The sequence below is a fragment of the Amphibalanus amphitrite genome, unplaced genomic scaffold (assembly GCF_019059575.1).
Source record: "Amphibalanus amphitrite isolate SeventyFive unplaced genomic scaffold, NRLGWU_Aamphi_draft 000762F_arrow, whole genome shotgun sequence".
NCBI classification, from domain to species: Eukaryota; Metazoa; Arthropoda; class Thecostraca; order Balanomorpha; family Balanidae; genus Amphibalanus; species Amphibalanus amphitrite.
Genome location: NW_024882256.1, coordinates 27642 through 44922, shown reverse-complemented (window position 1 = coordinate 44922; position 17281 = coordinate 27642). Strand labels below are relative to the sequence as shown.

Genomic DNA, 17281 nt, shown 5'->3' with positions numbered 1-17281 from the left:
GGGCCGCCGCTCGGCGCCCGTCACGCTGCTCTGCCCCGGCCAGGCCGCCCCGCCGCCGCACTTCAGGTAGGCGGGCGTAGGTAGTCGTACCCTCACACACCAACGAGGCAGGTAGGTAACTCTATGGTGATTGATTGCCGTCTGGGAGCTAGTTCGGCAACTGAACCGGCTCACGGCGGTGCCATTCACTGGCTCGGTACACGTCCGCATGTCCATTTGCTGATTCCGACCGACCGTCGGCTGACAAGTGCGACATCCCGAGAGCTGAGGGCACCACCGCGGTCCATTTCGGTCCGGACCGGACAGCCGGGGCGGGGCGCTGGGTGGCGCCGCCCGGCGGGGGACGGCGCGGCGGGCCGGCCGGACCACTCCTCCACCGACTGACGGCCCACCCGGCCGGCGCAGAGCCGGTGGCCGCGTCGGCGCCGCAGCTCGGCGAGGTCTCTCAGCTGCACCTGACGCGCGCCCGCCGCGCCGCCGTCGCCATGCTGTGTCCCGGCCAGGCGGCCCCGGTTCCGACGTTCAGGTAGGCTGTCTCCGCCCCCGTCCCCACCGCGGCCAGTGACGGTGAGTCTGTCCCCTGCGCCCACAGAGCCGGTCTCGGCGTCCGCGCCGTCCGCCGTACCGCTGCTGGACGCGTACCACCAGCAGGCGGGCCGGCCGCTCTCTCTGCTCTGCCCCAGCCAGGCGTACCCTCTGCCCAGGTTCAGGTAGGCTCCCCGCCGGCTCAGGTCAGGTCGGTGTCTGACCGGAGTGGCCGTGGCCCCGCAGAGCCGGTGGCGGCCACGGCGCCGTCGGCCATGTCCCTGCCCAACGCGCACCAGCGGACGGCGGCGCAGGCCGCGGCGCTGCTCTGCCCCAGCCAGGCGTACCCGCTCCCCAGGTTCAGGTAGGCTCTGCGCCAGGTCAGGTCAGCTCCCGGTCGGGTCAGGTCAGTGGGTGACGCGAGTGGCCGTTCGCAGAGCCGGTGACGGCCGCCGCGCCCAGCATCATGTCGCTGCCAGACGCCTACCGGCAGACGGCCGGCCGGCCGCTCTCTCTGCTCTGTCCCAGCCAGGCGTACCCTCTGCCCAGGTTCAGGTAGGCTCTGCGCGGAGTCCATGTAGGGGTCCGAGCGTCAGGTCGGGTCGGTCGGCGCTGTTCCGCAGAGCCGGTGGCGGCGGCGGCGCCCTCTGCCATGCTGCTGGCCAACGCGCACCACCAGACGGCGGGTGGGCAGCTGTCGCTGCTCTGCCCCAGCCAGGCGTACCCGCTGCCCGCGTTCAGGTAGGCTGCTCGGGCCGGCCGGTCGGGGGCTGACCGGTGCGCCGTTCGCAGAGCCGGTGGCCGCCGGCCGGCCGCAGGTGCAGGAGCTCTCTCAGCTGGGGCAGATGACGCGCCGGGCGGCCGGCGCGCTCAGTCTGCCCTGTCCGGGACAGGCGTTCCCCGTGCCGACGTTCAGGTAGGCTCGGTGTGTGAGGGCGCGCACTGACGGGCCGCCGGCGCCCCCAGAGCCGGTGGCCGCCGGCCGGCCGCAGGTCCAGGAGGTGTCCCAGTTCGGTCACGTGACGCGCCGGGCGGCCGCGCAGCTCAGCCTGGCCTGTCCGGCGCAGGCCTACCCGCTGCCCAGGTTCAGGTCGGTGGCCGGCCCGAGTAGGGCGGTAGCTCGGTGCAGCGGGGTGCCCTATCCCACCACTCAGGTCAGTAGCTGCCTCGGTCGCCGGTGCGGGCCCACCTCAGTCCGATCGTCGGTCTTGCAGAGCCGGTGGCAGCCACGGCTCCGCAGGGTAACTCGCGCGTGGAGACGTCCCGGACGGCGGCGGCCGCGCGCTCGTCCGTGGCGCTGCCCTGTGCCGGCCAGGCGTTCCCGCCGCCGACGTTCAGGTAGACGGAGCGCGGTGATCGGCTGGGACTGTGTCCGCTGTCCTGGGGCTGTGTCCGCTGACGGGCGGAGCGCCGCTGTTCTGGGGCGGACCGCCGCTGTCCTGGGGTTGTGTCCACTGACGGGCGGTGCGCGGCGGTCCTGGGGCGGTGTGCCGCTGTCCTGGGGCTGTGTCCGCTGACGGGCGGCGCGCTGTGCAGAGCCGGTGTCGGCGGCGGCGCCCGGGGACGCCTCGCAGCGCGACCTGAAGCGGCAGCTGCACCGCGCCGGCCGCGCTGTCTCGCTAGGCTGCCCGGCGCAGGGCGTGCCGCCGCCCACATTCAGGTAGGTGCCGCTGGCGTCTGCCGGTGCCGCCGTTTGGAACTGACGGCGCGCGGTCCGCAGAACCCCTGGCGGCCTCGGCGCCGGAGCTGGAGCGGGACCTCCGCTTCAAGCGGGTGGAGCGGCGGCGCGGGGCGGCGCTCTGTCTGCTCTGTCCCGGCCAGGGGTACCCGGCGCCCAGCAGACGGTAGGTGCCGCCTCTGTGCCGGCCCGGGGACCACCAGGGGTACCCGGCGCCCGGCAGACGGTAGGTGCCGCCTCTGTGCCGGCCCGGGGACCACCAGGGGTACCCGGCGCCCGGCAGACGGTAGGTGCCGCCTCTGTGCCGGCCCGGGGACCACCAGGGGTACCCGGCGCCCGGCAGACGGTAGGTGCCGTGTCTGACGGCCGGCCGCGCGCGCCACAGAGCCCGTGGCCGCCTCTGCCCCGCAGATCAGCGAGCTGGCGCGCACGGTGACACTGCAGCGGCGGCGCGGCGCCGCGCTCAGCCTGGGCTGTCCGGGACAGGCCTTCCCCGTCCCCACCGTCAGGTATGGTCAGCTCCACAGGGCTGCTGCTGTGAGCTCCTACAGCTCCTGTGAGGGTTACCCTGTCCTCCACTCGGGTAGGCTCCCTCCCGCCGGTCTCTGGCCGGGAGGGGAGGGGTCCTGTGGGGGTTATCCTGTCCTCCACTCGGGTAGGCTCCCGCCCGCCGGCCCGCCGGTCTCTGACCGCTGACCGCCCTGGGTCGCAGAGCCGGCCAGCGCCTCAGCGCCCCGGGTCCCGGAGGGCTCGCAGTTCGAGGCACTCAGCCGGGTGGCGGGCGCGCCGCTTTCGCTGCTGTGCCCCGGCCAGGCCGCGCCCACGCCCGCCTTCAGGTAAGTGCCGGATGGTCAGGGTGATGTGCCGCTGGAGGTACCGACCGGAGCCGGGTCTGGACTGGTCCGGTCTGTGTCGGGTATGCGTTGGTCTGGACTGAGTGATACAGTTGGGTCGGTGGTGTCCTCTGTCGAAGGCTCTCTGAGCGGGCGAGGAGTGAAGCCCAGCGGCTCCAGAGTCGGGTCGGCCCTACTACCCTGTCGGATGAGAGCATGGTTCTGTACCCGCACTGCAGACGGAGCCGGACGGTCTGCTCTTCTCGGCTGGTTTGGCATTGTTTAGCGGTAGCTTACAAGGCAGCCTCTCTGCCGAGGCGGAACTCGTGTCGGACGACTGTGCGCTGTGGGCGTTGGCTGCGGCAGCGGCGGCGGGTCCCCGGTCCTGGGAGGCACCGCGCCGTGTCCCGGGGTGGGGTCGGGCCCGACTGACCGCCGCGCTGGCCGGTGCGTGCGGCCCGCAGAACCGGTCAGCAGCGCGCCGCCTCAGTTCCCCACGCAGAGCAAGATCAGCTCAGCGGAGCAGCGGGCCGGCGCGGCGCTCAGCCTCCTCTGCCAGGGCCAGGGGTCGCCGGTACCAGTGACAAGGTCAGCAGTGAGGCCAGGGGTCACCGGTGCCAGTCACAAGGTCAGCGGAGGGTCAGGGGTCACCAGTACCGAACCAGGGGTCGCCGGTGCCAGTCACAAGGTCAGCACAGGGTCAGGGGTCACCGGTGCCAGTCACAAGGTCAGCAGCGGGGCCAGTCAGGAGATGGCGGTGAGTTGACCGGTCGATCCGTGTCGCTGGGAAGAATCTGATTTGGGGAAGAAAGGGCGGTGAAATCCAGTGAACTCTCGTCCGTCAACCGTACATGCGGCGGAGTGCGGCGGCGGCGGCCGGTGGCGGTTCCACCCTATCCCTCCCCGGCTGCCGGAGTCCCCGCTATGCGCGCCTCCAACCGTCCTCTCTGTGCCGCCGCCCCCAGAGCCGGTGTCGAGCGCGCCGCCAAAGACCACCAGTCGCAGTGAGATCCAGACGGAGCGGGCGGCGGCCGGCGCGGCGCAGGCGCTCCTCTGCCCCGCTCAGGCCTTCCCGCTGCCGGCCTTCAGGTAGGCGCCGAGCGGTGACCCCTGCGCCCCGTGACACGAGCCTCTCCCCTGTAGAGCCGGTGTCCAGCGGGCCGCCTAAGGTCTCCGTCGAGTCCAAGGCGTACAACCTGCAGCAGGCCAGCGGTGCCGAGCTCAGCCTGCCGTGCAAGGCGCAGGCGTTCCCCGTGCCGCGCTTCAGGTGAGGACGCTGCAGTGCCCGCGCCCGTCTGACCAGTTCAGAACTGAACTCAGCAGTCACCGTCGGTCAGGGGTTGGCGGTCCTTTCAATTCGACCAGCGCGGGCCGGCGGCGAAGACGGCCTCCTATCCCACCATTCAGGGACGGCTCCGTCCTCACATCTCGTCAGTCTGTGTCCATTGTCTCTCTATCCGCTCTCAGAGCCGGTGGCCAGTGGCACCCCGGTGGTGCCGCCCGGCGCCAACGGGGTCATAGTCGAGGCCCGCGCCGCCGCGCCGGGCACGCTGCACTGCCGCGGCCAGGGTCACCCGGTGCCCAGCTTCAGGTGAGATGCTGTTGTGGCAGGATTAGAAGTGCTGTGGCCAGGACTCACAGCGCTGCCGCCGTCAGTGTTCACAATACTGCCTGGTCAGGGCTCACAGCACTGCCGCGGCCAGGGTCACCCGGTGCCCAGCTCCAGGTGAGCTACCGCAGCGACCAGGGCTCAGAGGTACCCCTGTTCAAGTGGTGTGTGAGGGCGCAGCTCAGCACATTCAGAAGCGCGGAGACTGGACGGCGGCCGGCGGCATCGCGGGCGGAACGGAGCGCGATCCCAACACTCCAGCCCCCTGGTAGGCTGCGCGGTGTTCCCGGCGAGGCACCGCTGTCCCGCGCCCGGCGCTACCCCGGCTGTCCGTTCCTCTCGCAGAGCCGGTGTCTAGCGGCGCTCCGCGGGTGCCGGCCGGAGCTCAGGGCGCCACGTTCTACCTGCGGGCGGCGGCGCCGGGGGCGCTACACTGCCGCGGCCAGGGCTACCCGGCGCCAGTGTTCAGGTGAGCCGGCGGCGGCCCTCCCCTCCCCCCCCCCCCGTCCCGGCGGCGGGGTCCGTGCACCCACCGGACGGTGTCGCTCCCGACAGAGCCCGTCTCGAGCGCGGCGCCCAGCGTGCCACTCGGGGCGCGCGGCGACGTGTTCACCTTCGCGGCGGGTCGGGACACGACGCTGCCCTGTCGCGGCCAGGCCTTCCCCGCGCCCACCTTCAGGTGAGTCGGGTGGCAGGGAGGCCATCCAATGCACAGACGGAGCGGTATTTCCGAACCGCTCGGGACGTCATGGAGTAACATAGCTGACAAATTCGCTAGGCCAGTCGGAACAGGTGTCTTGACGTGAACGAAGGTCTTCTGACGGCAGTTGTAAGCGGCAGCTCGAAGTCGTACGAAATCACCTCAGTCCTCTCCAGCGATGTCCTTTGGCGGCGGCCCGGGTCCAGTTCAGCCCATCCCAACATTCAGGCTCCTCGCTGCTCCCTGGTCCGCTGAGGTGGCGGCTGTCCCCGCCCGGCCTCGGAGAGTTACGATCCCGTCCCGACCGGTGCCGACAGAGCCGGTGGCCAGCGGCGTGCCGCGCCTGCTCGGCGCCCGTGGCGACCGACTCGACCTCGGCGCCGGCTCGGCCGTGGCCGTGCCGTGTCGGGCGCAGGCGTTCCCCGTGCCGCGCTACAGGTGGGCCCTCCCTCCGGCTACTTCCCAACCAGTGTCTACACCCCAACATTCAGGTAGGGCTCCGATCAGCTCCGGTAGGTTCTTATGGTTAACCCTCGGTGTTCGGCAGAGCCGGTGGCCAGCTCTGCGCCGCGACTGCCGGCTGACTCCAAGTCGAACACGTTCTCGCACTCGTCTGGAGCGCCGCTGGCTCTGCTGTGTCGCGGACAGGCGTTCCCGGTGCCCTCCTTCAGGTGCGTGCGCTCAGCGAAGGGGCTCGCTGGGACGCCGAGGCGGCGGTTCGGCTCAGTTTCACCGTTCAGCGGAGACTGGGCTCGGCGGCCGACCTGTCATCTGGAGCCGCAGAGAGCTCACACAGCCCAGGCGGTCGGTCTCTGTCTCACTGTCTCACCTCTCCGATCGGTCGGGCGACGCTCACCATTCTGTCCGCCTCGTCCGTCTCCTGTCCCGTCCAAATATCAAAACTCTGTGGCGGCGGGCGGCGGCTCGGCCGGCATCCCACCCCAGCTCCGATGGTACTGGAGGGCCGCATGCGGTTGATGTCAGTGACACTAGCGCGGCCCCTCCCGCAGAGCCGGTGGCCAGCTCGGCGCCCCCTGTCCCCGCCAGTGACACTCTGGCTGCTCCTCCCTCAGAGCCGGTGGCCAGCTCGGCGCCCCGGCTGCCGTCCGAGTTCAAGACGGACGCGCTGTCGCTGGCGGCCGGCGCTCCCGCGGCCCTCACCTGTCGCGGCCAGGCGTTCCCGGTGCCGGCCTTCAGGTGCGCTCCACTCCCCCGAGAGCAAACGGACCCGGGACAGAGCCAGAGGATCCAGTGGACTTGTTTTCACAGACGGGTCTACATTCTAGTAAGCTGATGTCGGATAGGGAGGCTTTGTTTCCGAGCTGGCGGGCGAAGGCGGCGCGGCGCGACGGTCTGTCGGTCGCTCTGGCGGTCTGGCGGTCGGTCGGTCAGTCGGTTAGCTGGACGGTCGGGTGGATGGGCAGGACATTACCCTCCCTTGCCGGCCACGACACTGCGCTGGGCTGGCGCCGGCGGCTCTCTGACACCTGTGGCCCGACGGCGGTGACGCGGTGGTCTGACCCGTGTCGGTCTGTGGCCCGCGGTCTGCAGAGCCGCGCGGCAGCTCGGCGCCGCGGCTGACCGCCCAGCAGCGCCGCCTGGAGCTGGCGGACGCCGCCGCCGGCCGGCCGGTGCCGCTGGCCTGCAGCGCCCAGGCGCACCCGCCGCCCGCGCACAGGTGAGGGAGGGGTGGGCGGAGCGGCGGCGGACCGACGGGTGGCGGGGCTCCCGAGCTCCCGTGTGACCGCGGCGTACCCCGCAGAGCCCACCGCGTCCTCGGCGCCGCGCGTCCTCGGCGAGCGGCTCATGCTGCGCTCGGCGCTGGAGGGTGCGGCGGCCATCCTCAGCTGTCGGGCGCAGGCCAGCCCGGGGCCCGCCTTCAGGTACGGTGCAGCAGGCCGGGGTTCAGATACAGATCAGCCCGGGGCCCGCCTTCAGGTACGGCTTAGCAGGCCGGGGTACAGATACAGGCCAGCCCGGGCCCCGCCTTCAGGTACGGTATAGCAGGCCAGCCCGGGGCCCGCCTTCAGGTACGGTACAGCAGGCCAGCCCCGGCCCGCCTTCAGGTACGGTACAGCAGGCCGGGGTACAGACACAGATCAGCCCGGGCCCCGCCTTTCAGGTACGGTATAGCAGGCCAGCGCGGGGTACAGGCACAGGCCAACCCGGGGTACAGGTACAGATCAGTCCGGGCGCATGTGCAGGCCAGCCCGGGTCCGCGTTCAGACGCGCCCGGGCCCCGCGTTCAGGCGCAGTGCGGCGGGCCGGGCGGCCGTCCCGCGAGTCCCAGACTCTGGTGAGCTCAGAGGTTCTGGCGGTGACGGTGAGGTCAATGTCTTCTGGGTGGTGGCAGCATGCCAGTTCCTACTTGGACAGGCCTGTATGGGACCACAGCAGCTCCCCTCTGGCTGGGTATCTGTCAATGTCGGCACACTGATGTCCGGTGTGTTGGCGGTTGGCCGGCGGCAGCGGCGCGGCGGTGCGGCAGTTCGCGTACTCCCGCCTCCGTCCCCCTGATCTGACGGCCCACCTGCCGGTCGCGCAGAGCCGCTCTCCAGCGCCGCTCCTACTGTGCCGTTCGAGGCGCGCGGTAACGTGCACGTGGCGCCGGCCGGCCGGCCGGTGTCGCTCTCCTGTCGCGGCCAGGCGTCCCCCGCGCCCCTGTTCAGGTGAGTGCCCCGGCCGGCCGCCGGAGGAACTGGCAGCTCGCGGGGACGCGGTCCAGCCTCCACCCGCACACAGGTTATAACCAGACCTGCTGTTCAAAACAGGCGTCTGTAGACTGACAGCCAAGGTAAGGTAGCCTGCTGCTCTTATCATAAGGTTGTAATTTTATGCGTGAACATGATGTGGCATGTTTTGGCATCAATTACGAGTGCCGGTGATTGAATCACTCCACAGTCCACACTACAAAATCTGCTGGGCTGGCGCGGAGCAGGCAGCGGCGCAATACCTTTCCATCCTTCCGGTTTCAGAAAGGAACTTAAATCCTATGAAACGATGAACTATTCGGAAACCAAAGATGAGCTATTCGGAAACCATGATGACCTTACCTCACCTAGCAGTCGGCTGTTAGGCAGAATTTAACTTTGTTTTTGCGATTATAGACCCTATGGTGCTGAGTAACCAACCTTCTTTTCTGTCCTGTGTGTCCTAAGTCCCAGCGTCTGTTCTTTACATGCCGGCCGCTGTGTAACTGTCAGCCCCCGCCTCCGCCGGTGTGGCCCGCAGAGCCGACGGCCTCCTCGGCGCCTCGCGTGGCCGGAGAGCTGTACCTGTTCCGCCGCGCCGCGGCGCGCGCGGCCGTGACGCTGCGGTGCGGCGCGCAGGCCAACCCGCCGCCCCGGTTCAGGTCAGACCGGCGCGTCAGGTCCTCGGGGATCAGCCCCAGGGCCAGGGTACCCTGTGGAGTGAGCTGATCTGGGAACTCGTGGTCTGTGTGTGCCGGTACGGGTGTGTGTGGTGGTGAGGTCAGTGGCTGGTGGTGGTGTGGGGTGGCTGTGTATGCGAGGGTCTCGGGTAGGATGTGGGACGGGGCGGGGCCGGTGCGGGAGGGCAGTCCCGGGGGTGGGAGGCAGCCCCGGGGTGCAGCCGCTCTGTCCGCGGCCCGCGTCGCCCCGCCTGAACTCTGAGCTCCCTCTGTCTCTCTCTCCCGGTTGGCAGGCCGCTCTTGGAAAGCACGCTCCTTGGGTGGCCGATGCACACCACGTACGACTAGCGTTGACGCGGGGGCACCTCGCCTGCTGCCGTCTAGCGGTGAGTCTCTCAACCTCAGTTGGTAGAACGCTCCGCTTGGCGGCTGGCCGCTGGCTTGGTGCCCCCGGCGATGCTATGTCGCTCGCTTGGTGGCTTATTGGCTTTGGACGTTACTTGGTCCCACTTGGAATACTAACAGTCTTTTCGTCCCGTCTCCAAGTCAAAATATAATATAACTTGAAAATTTGTTCGAGTAAAATCACCCCGTATCGAGAGTGTGTAGTTTTCCCGCTTGCCTGGCCTTTGCAGTCACACCATAGTGTTGCCGGCTTTTGGCTGTTATGCTTCTGTCAGCCGTGTGACCGGCCGCTGCGGCTGGCGGCGGGGCAGCTTGGTACCGTGCTGGTCACTGGAAGGCAGTCAGGGCACCCCCGGTTACCGTGCTGGTCACTGGGCAGCGTGCACCCTCGGGTGCCGTGAGGTGCCGTTCTAGTCACGGAGCTTGTACACCTACCCACCTACCACCCGCTGGGAGAGCCGCTGTATCTTTGTATATCGGCGTGGCGTATGATCGGGCTGGTATCAAGTGCTGCTGTCTCGGTTATCGGTCAGTCCCCCGGGTTCTGCCGTGGCATCTAACGGTAAGTAAATGTTCATACGGAGCATCAATTCATACATTTGCATCTCCAAGGTCATCTATCAGGTCAGTTCTGCGGTTCTGCTTGGTGTTGTTGGGTGCGGTGGGGCTTCAGCTAGTGTATGCTGACCAAGGCTTGACACAGATATTGGATAGAGGTACAACCTGTAGATTGTTTGAACCATAATTGATCTTACGATGCTTCGAACTGTTTAAAGTTAGTCACTCTTTATATCGTTTCTTCTGTTTCGCTGTAAAATTCCTCATGCAAACGTACCTATCACGCATAATTTATTGGAAAGTTGTTGGAAGTATCACAATGGTTATGGCGTTTAAATACAATTTTGATGTTCTTGCTTGTCCCTATGTCGTCTTTTTGCGAACATTGTCATCTCTATAATATTGTATTATTATTGTTCCACATTGAAACATCCGATAAACGTTCTTTCCACTTAACAATTGCAAAGTCCCACGGTTGTCCTCTGGCTACTCTAGTACTCTCCTCGCGTCGTGTGTTCCACTCCGCCCTGTCTCCCCTCTCTCCCCTCCCGCTGCTGACCGACTGTGCCCGGCCGGCGGTCTGCTGACCTCCCCTCTCCCCGCCCCGCCGGTCAGGTGGTTCAAGTTTGAGGAGGGCAGCTCGCGTCGGCGGCCCGTTCAGCTGGACGACAGGGTCCGCCAGGTGGCTGGCACCCTCATCATCCGCGAGGCGCGCGTCCAGGACTCGGGGAAGTACCTCTGTCAGGTCAACAACACCGTCGGAGGCGAGAGCGTCGAGACCGTGCTCACCGTCACTGGTGAGTCAGGGAGGGTAACGGGACCGTGGGTATTGGGACCGTGCTTACCGTCACTGGTGAGTCGGGGAGGGGCCGTGCTCACCGGCACTGGTGAGTGGGTAATGGGACCGTGCTCACCGTCACTGGTGAGTCAGGGAGGGGCCGTGCTCACCGTCACTGGTGAGTCAGGGAGGGGCCGTGCTCACCGTCACTGGTGAGTCAGGGAGGGGCCGTGCTCACCGGCACTGGTGAGTCAGGGAGGGGCCGTGCTCACCGTCACTGGTGAGTCAGGGAGGGGCCGTGCTCACCGGCACTGGTGAGTCAGGGAGGGGCCGTGCTCACCGTCACTGGTGAGTGGGTAACGGGGCCGTGCTCACCGTCACTGAGTCAGGGAGGGTAACGAGACCGATTCACCGTCAGTGGTGAGTCAGGGTAACAGGGATGGGACGGGAGCGTCAAAATCGTTCTCATTGTCCATGGTGAGTGTGGGGGAGGGCGGGCCGTTATAGGGCTCACTGTGGCTGTTTTCATTAGGCATTTATGGGGCTGGTAAAGGTACTATGTTTTTCCCTGACTATCGACCCCCTGTTCGTTTCAGCGCCGCTCTCGTCTTCCATCACGCCGCCGTCCCAAGTGGTCGACTTCGGCAAACCGGCCCAGTTCACCTGCACCTACAAGGGCAACCCCGTCAAGGCCCTCTACTGGATGAAGGATGGCGTCAAAATCGGTACGTCCGGCACAGATACTGACCTCTGCAGCTGCGAACATGTGCTGTCGATAACATGATCACCGATAATCGCATTAGTTGGGGGGGGGGGGGCGACGCAAAGTCTGAGATTGCCTTTTGAAATCCTGTGCTACATTTTTATGGTAATCTTGTGCCAGACGACTACAGCATAAGAGCTCGTCGCTTTGGTGCCGTCATTTCTTTGTATCACCTCCAGCCTCCCGGCTCCCACTGACCCCGCTGACTGACCTGCCGCGTCTGTCCACCTGTCTGCAGGTCACGACGAGCCGACGCTGTCGATCCGCGCCGTCACCAAGTCCGACAAGGGCATGTACCAGTGTTTCGTCATCAACGACCAGGAGAGCGCGCAGGCGACGGCCGAGCTGCGGCTCGGTGGAAAATGTGAGTGACTGGGGGAGGGGAAGGGGGGCAGTGTGTGTGTTAGTACGGAGAGCTCGGGCTCGGTGGAAAGTGTGAGTACCCCTGTGGGGAAGGGGTCACTGTGTTAGTACTGAGAGCTGCGGCTCGGTGGAAAGTGTGAGTAACCGGGGGGGGGGGGGGGGGTGCAGTGTGTGTGTTAGTACGGAGAGCTCGGGCTCGGCGGAAAGTGTGAGTACTGCTGTGGGGAAGGGGTCACTGTGTTAGTACTGAGAGCTGCGGCTCGGTGGAAAGTGTGAGTAACCCGGGGGGGGGGGTGTGCAGTGTGTGTGTTAGTACGGAGAGCTCGGGCTCGGCGGAAAGTGTGAGTACTGCTGGGGGGAAGGGGTCACGGTGAAGTACTTAGCACGGGGAGCTGCGGCTCGGGGAGAAATGTGGGGGCCGCTCAGGGTGTGTTTCACTGACAGTAGCCAACTGAAAATGGGTAGAGAACCTCAAAGCAAATCTGATAAAAAGCGGAAACACGTCAAATATGAATATGGGCGCTGCTTGGCCTTTTGCTTCAGTGGAATTTCGTTGATCATGAAAGCTATTGTCGGCTACCAGTGTTGCTGCTCACAGGAATTTTACAGGCAGCTAACCGCAGGTTAGCCATTGATGTGTCTGTGACTCCGTGTGTGATGATCTGGCTGTTGAACTGTGTGTGATGGTGTGAGACGCCGTAATGCCGCGTGTGACGCCGTGTGACGCTGAGCACGTCGGTCCGTGTGTGACGCTGCATTCCCTGTCGCCAGTCGACCCGCCGGCGGTGTGCCTGATCCTGTGTCTGATGCTGTGAGTCTGTGACTGTACTGTGTCTGACGCCGTGTGACGCTGTGTGTGACGCTGTGTGTGACGCTGCGCTCCCCGTCGCCAGTCGACCCGCCGGCGCTGGTGGAGACGTTCGAGGCCCGCCAGCTGGAGCCCGGCATCTCCACTCACCTCAAGTGCGCCGCCACGGGCGACCCGACGCCCGAGATCACCTGGTTCATTGACGACACGGAGACCACCAGCCGAGACCGGTAAGAGGCGGCGCGCGGGGACGAACAGCTGACACTAGTTACACAGGGTGGCCCACGGTATACAGAAACGGAAGGGACGTCAGGTCGAATGTATTCGATGGTGGGCATTTTTGCGCCTACTCCAATTATTTGCGCATGTACGCACTATCTTTACTGTGTACCATATACCTCTTAAAGTCGCCATTGCATGTTTGAAATGATATTCTTAGTAACTTGTAGCGTAACGTACTGGAGCGTCGCTCTGCGGGTCCCGGACGGCTGTCTGTGACCGCCTCTGACCGCCACTGACCACCACTGACCGCCGGCGGGTCCCGGACGACTGGGGCTGACCGTTACTGACCGTCACTCACCGCCACTGACCGCGGGCGGGCCGCGTGGCCAGGTTCCAGGTGAGCCACTCTCGCGGCCCGGGCGGCACCGTCGTGTCCTTCCTCAACATCTCCAGCATCCTGACCAACGACGGCGGCCTGTTCAAGTGCCGCGCCGCCTCCAAGGTGGGCGCCGCCGAGCACCGGGCGCGCATCGACGTGCGCGGCCTGCCGCACGTCAAGCCCATGAAGAAGATGTCGGTGGTGGCCGGCGAGACGCTGATCAAGACGTGCCCGGTGGCCGGCTACCCGATCGACACCATCACCTGGGAGATGAGTGAGTGGCGCGCGCACCGAGCGCAGGACCGCCCCGGCGCCGAACCCGGCCGAGGGCGGTCGATTGATGGATACCTGTAAACACAGAGGTAGTCAATAGGCACTGAGCAGCCCGTTTGACGTCATTCACATCTTACACGCTGCTCATTTGGAATTACCGATTGAAGGACATGTGCCTCTGCTAAATGATATTGTTTTGTACAACAGTTGAATCTGCCCATCCACTATGTAATGTCGTGCCCGCCGGGGATCGAGGCTTGTTCTGCTCGCGTCCCTATGTCGGCAGCTAACCCCTTACCCCGTTACCCCCGTTACCCGCTCCCGCCGCTCACGGTACCCCGTCCTCCGCCGGCAGACGCGCGCGTGCTGCCCCGTGACGCGCGCCAGAAGGTGTTCCCGAACGGCACGCTGATCATCACCAACGTGCAGCGCCAGTCGGACCAGGGCACGTACACGTGTGTGGCGCGCAGCACGCACGGATACATGGCGCGCGCCAACCTCGAGGTGCTCGTCATGGGTGAGTGCAGGGGCGGGGGACGGGGAGGGGGCGCCGGCCGGGACCGACACACGGTACTACACAGCATACACAACACGGTCTATGTGGGACTTCAGGTCAGATGGACTTAGTGGAGGCAACATATAGATCACTTGTGATAGGCTAATCTGAGCGGCGCCTTTCTGCCATTGTGTAGAAAAGTCCAAAGATTTTATCCGATAATAAACACCAGTTTATAACGTTTTCTATGCTTATAGATTGAGTTAAATCGTACAATATTTTTTTATTACCATGGACATAGGACTAGCTTGAATTCGCGTAGTTTGCCTGTCACTTTTTGCATTAAGATGTCAGGAACACCATGACACGAATTTGGAGTAGGATGCGGCTGGTGATGACTGGCTTTCTCACTATTTTTCGTCGCTGTCTCCGAGGTGCGTTCTGGTTAGGTCTGACCACCGTTAAGGAACTGATATCGGCGATCACCAGACGCCATCGATCCACGCTCGGCACCGGCCGGCGCCTTGCTGGGGTGTGCTCTCTAGTTAGGCCTCGCCACATGACATTGGAGGTTAATTTATGCGATTGATGACTTCGTAATAAGTCGCTTAATACGGTTTAGAGAAACATAAATGTCGAGTAGCATCTTAATGACTCTCTTTTTGTGATAATTATTTCTTTAAAGATGAAAGTGAAAGCAGTTTAGCTATTGTTTAAATTTCTGTTCTCACATTGCTCTAAGAACTGCAATTTGTCATGCTCCAAACGGGAGTGCAGGCGCGCGCGCGTGTGTGTGTGTTCGTCTGACCGCCTTTTCCAGTTGTGCGCGGGTCGGCCGGCCCGCCCGCCGCCGGTAGCCGGTCGGCCGCCCCGCCCGGCCCCCGTCACAGCCCCCGCCCGGCGCAGAGCCGCCGCAGCTGGCGCCGTTCGCGTTCGATGCCGGTCTGCGCGTGGGGGACCTGGTGACGGCCATGTGTGTGGTGCGCGCCGGCGACTCGCCGCTGACCCTGCGCTGGCTGCGCGACGGCCGGCCGCTGCCGCCGGCCGCCGAGGGACTCGTCACGCGTGACACCGGCGACCGGCTGAGCGTGCTGCTCATCCCGCACGTGCGCGCCGCTCACGTGGGCCGCTACACGTGCCAGGCCAGCAACGCGGCCGGCGCGGCGCGCCACTCGGCGACGCTGGTGGCCCGAGGTAGCGCCGCCGGCCGCTCCGACTGACGCACCGCACGGGTTCGGGCTGACCTGTGGATACCGGAGCTAACCTCTCGCCGCCCCGACTCCTCCCGCCGATCGCCGACGGCACTCCTGGTCCGACGGAGCCGCGCCTGGCCGGGGTACAGCCCAGACCCCAGCTCCCGCCGCAGCCCGGCCGGGGTACAGCCGAGACCCAGCGCCGCCGCCCGATCCGGTGTGCCTCGCCTGACCGCCCTGTGAGGCCGCACAGTCTGTGGAGCCGCCCGCCCGCCCGTCCGGCAGATCAGTCTGCGCTGAGCTGGTCCCTGACAAGGCCACAAGGGTCTGTCGGCAGTCGCCGGCCACCGTCCAATACCTGAGGGCCTTTGAATGAAAGGGAATCAGGCAGGATGACTAGGAAAGCTGTGTGTAGTTTCATCGCCAAATCTGAGACACAGCCTTGAGCTCTCGCTGCACTCGCCTGAATAGCGCTGTCGGCTCTGTGGCCCGTATCACTGCTTCTGGCAACGTCTTGTTCATCTGTGGTTCTAGTCTTCTTACCAGGCGCAGTCGATCGAGGACTGGTGGTCTCCTCCCCTGGTGTGGTGGCTAAATTAGTCATCAACCGAGCTGTAGGGGCGCATCGTTTGTAATAGAGGTTCGCCGTAGCAGCTCACTGAAACGATGAGCGGTAAGCTCATTGGTGCAGTGTCCGTCTGCGCAGGCCGTCCTCTGACCGCCGGGCCGCCCCCAGAGCCGCCGGAGATTGTGCCGTTCGCCATGGAGGCGGCGCTGCGCGTGGGCCAGGACGCCACCCTGCTGTGCAGCGCCTACAAGGGCGACACGCCGCTGGCGGTGACGTGGACGGTGGACGGGGCGCCGGCGGCGGGCCGGCCGGGCGTGCAGGTGCTGCCGGCCGGTGCCCGCTCCAGCCTGCTCACGGTACCCTCGGTGGGCGCCGAGCACAGCGGGCGGTACACCTGCACGGCCAGCAACGCGGCCGGCACGGCCACTCACTCGGCGCGGCTGGACGTGCGCGGTCAGTCGGCCACAGGGACCGCCGCGCGCTGGTCTGACCCGGACACTGCCCGAAATCCAGGATGGATCCCTGATCAGCCTACCCTAGATCGCCGTGCCTTATTTCGAGTTTCAGCCGAATTCCACCTTTCTCCATGTGTCTCAAAAAAGGTTTGATTCGTAGTGCCTTCTCCGACGGGCCAGGAGCTCTCACCGGTAGACCGGTGGTGTGACCGCAAACGAGTCGTAAGTGGCTCTGTTCTACGTGGACGCTCCTGTGAGCCCAGCTCGGGCCAGCCGGCAGGGACAGCTCGCCGCTGACATTGTTACCCACTGTTGACTTGATACCCTCATCGGCATACGCCAGTCGCACGACGACAGACAGTGGTCGTCTCGACGGGGCCCTTTGTTTGCCTCGAGACAGTTTCCTTGTTCCATCTAGTTTGGCATCAACGCAAGCATCCTAATTCGTTTGTTTGACGAAGCGCCACGTGGACATCAAGTGGCTGACACCTGGCCCCGCGCGTATTGTCAGAGGTGCCGGAGATAATGCCGTTCGGCGTCGACGCCCCGCTCAGCTCTGGGGAGACGGTGGCGCTCGTCTGCAGCGTCAAGAAGGGAGACACTCCGCTGACGATCAGCTGGACGTTTGAGGGCGGGCCGGTGCCCGAGGGGCTGGCCGTGCGGGTGATCCCCACGGGCGCCCGGAGCAGTTTCCTCTCGTTGGAGGCGGTGGGCGCGGCGCACAGCGGCCTCTACACGTGCACCGCCGCCAACGCGGCCGGCACCGCCTCCCATACGGCCAGGATCACAGTGAAGGGTCAGTGGTGGGCGCGGCGGACTGGCGGCCTTCGGACACCCATCCTGAGCCCGCGATCCCCGCATCGAACCAGGAACCGCGCGCCTCTCTACTGCCTCTGAGCTGTTTGTTCACCAGTCTGGCTGGATGTCGCTGATGGTGTTCTGGTAACGACCTGATGGTCAGCGGTCGGTGGCCAGGCGGGCGTGGTAGTCTCCAGGAACATATACGAACCATATCCTTGTTTCTCGCATATCATTGTATCCGCCTTCGGAACCTGCACCAAACTGACGCTCAAAAGATCACTCAGACTGATTCCCGGTCCACCGTTCAGAGGTTCCCGAGGTGGTGCTCTTCTCGGATGCTCTGGAGGCTCCACTGAGCACGGGAGAAGATGCCGCTCTGACGTGCCGAGCCAGCAAGGGCGACACGCCGATGACGCTATCCTGGACCTTCGACGGACGTCCCGTCACCTCTGAAATGGGAGTGAATGTGATATCGGCGGGCGCCCGGACCAGCTTCCTGACGAT

General features: G+C 65.3%; 1 protein-coding gene across 1 annotated transcript in view; it reads left to right on the top strand.

Moving 5' to 3' along the window:
• LOC122365765 (Down syndrome cell adhesion molecule-like protein Dscam2) overlaps window positions 1-17281 on the top strand; it is a gene marked incomplete at its 3' end in the record, with an annotated part of 88965 nt that overhangs the window by 44238 nt on the left and 27446 nt on the right. Inside the window, exons 7-13 of the mRNA XM_043337255.1 lie at window positions 593-710; window positions 10294-10475; window positions 11053-11181; window positions 11458-11583; window positions 12476-12620; window positions 13003-13265; window positions 13620-13781. Of these exons, the coding sequence (XP_043193190.1) occupies window positions 593-710; window positions 10294-10475; window positions 11053-11181; window positions 11458-11583; window positions 12476-12620; window positions 13003-13265; window positions 13620-13781 (1125 nt within the window). The remainder of the gene's footprint in view (window positions 1-592; window positions 711-10293; window positions 10476-11052; window positions 11182-11457; window positions 11584-12475; window positions 12621-13002; window positions 13266-13619; window positions 13782-17281) is intronic.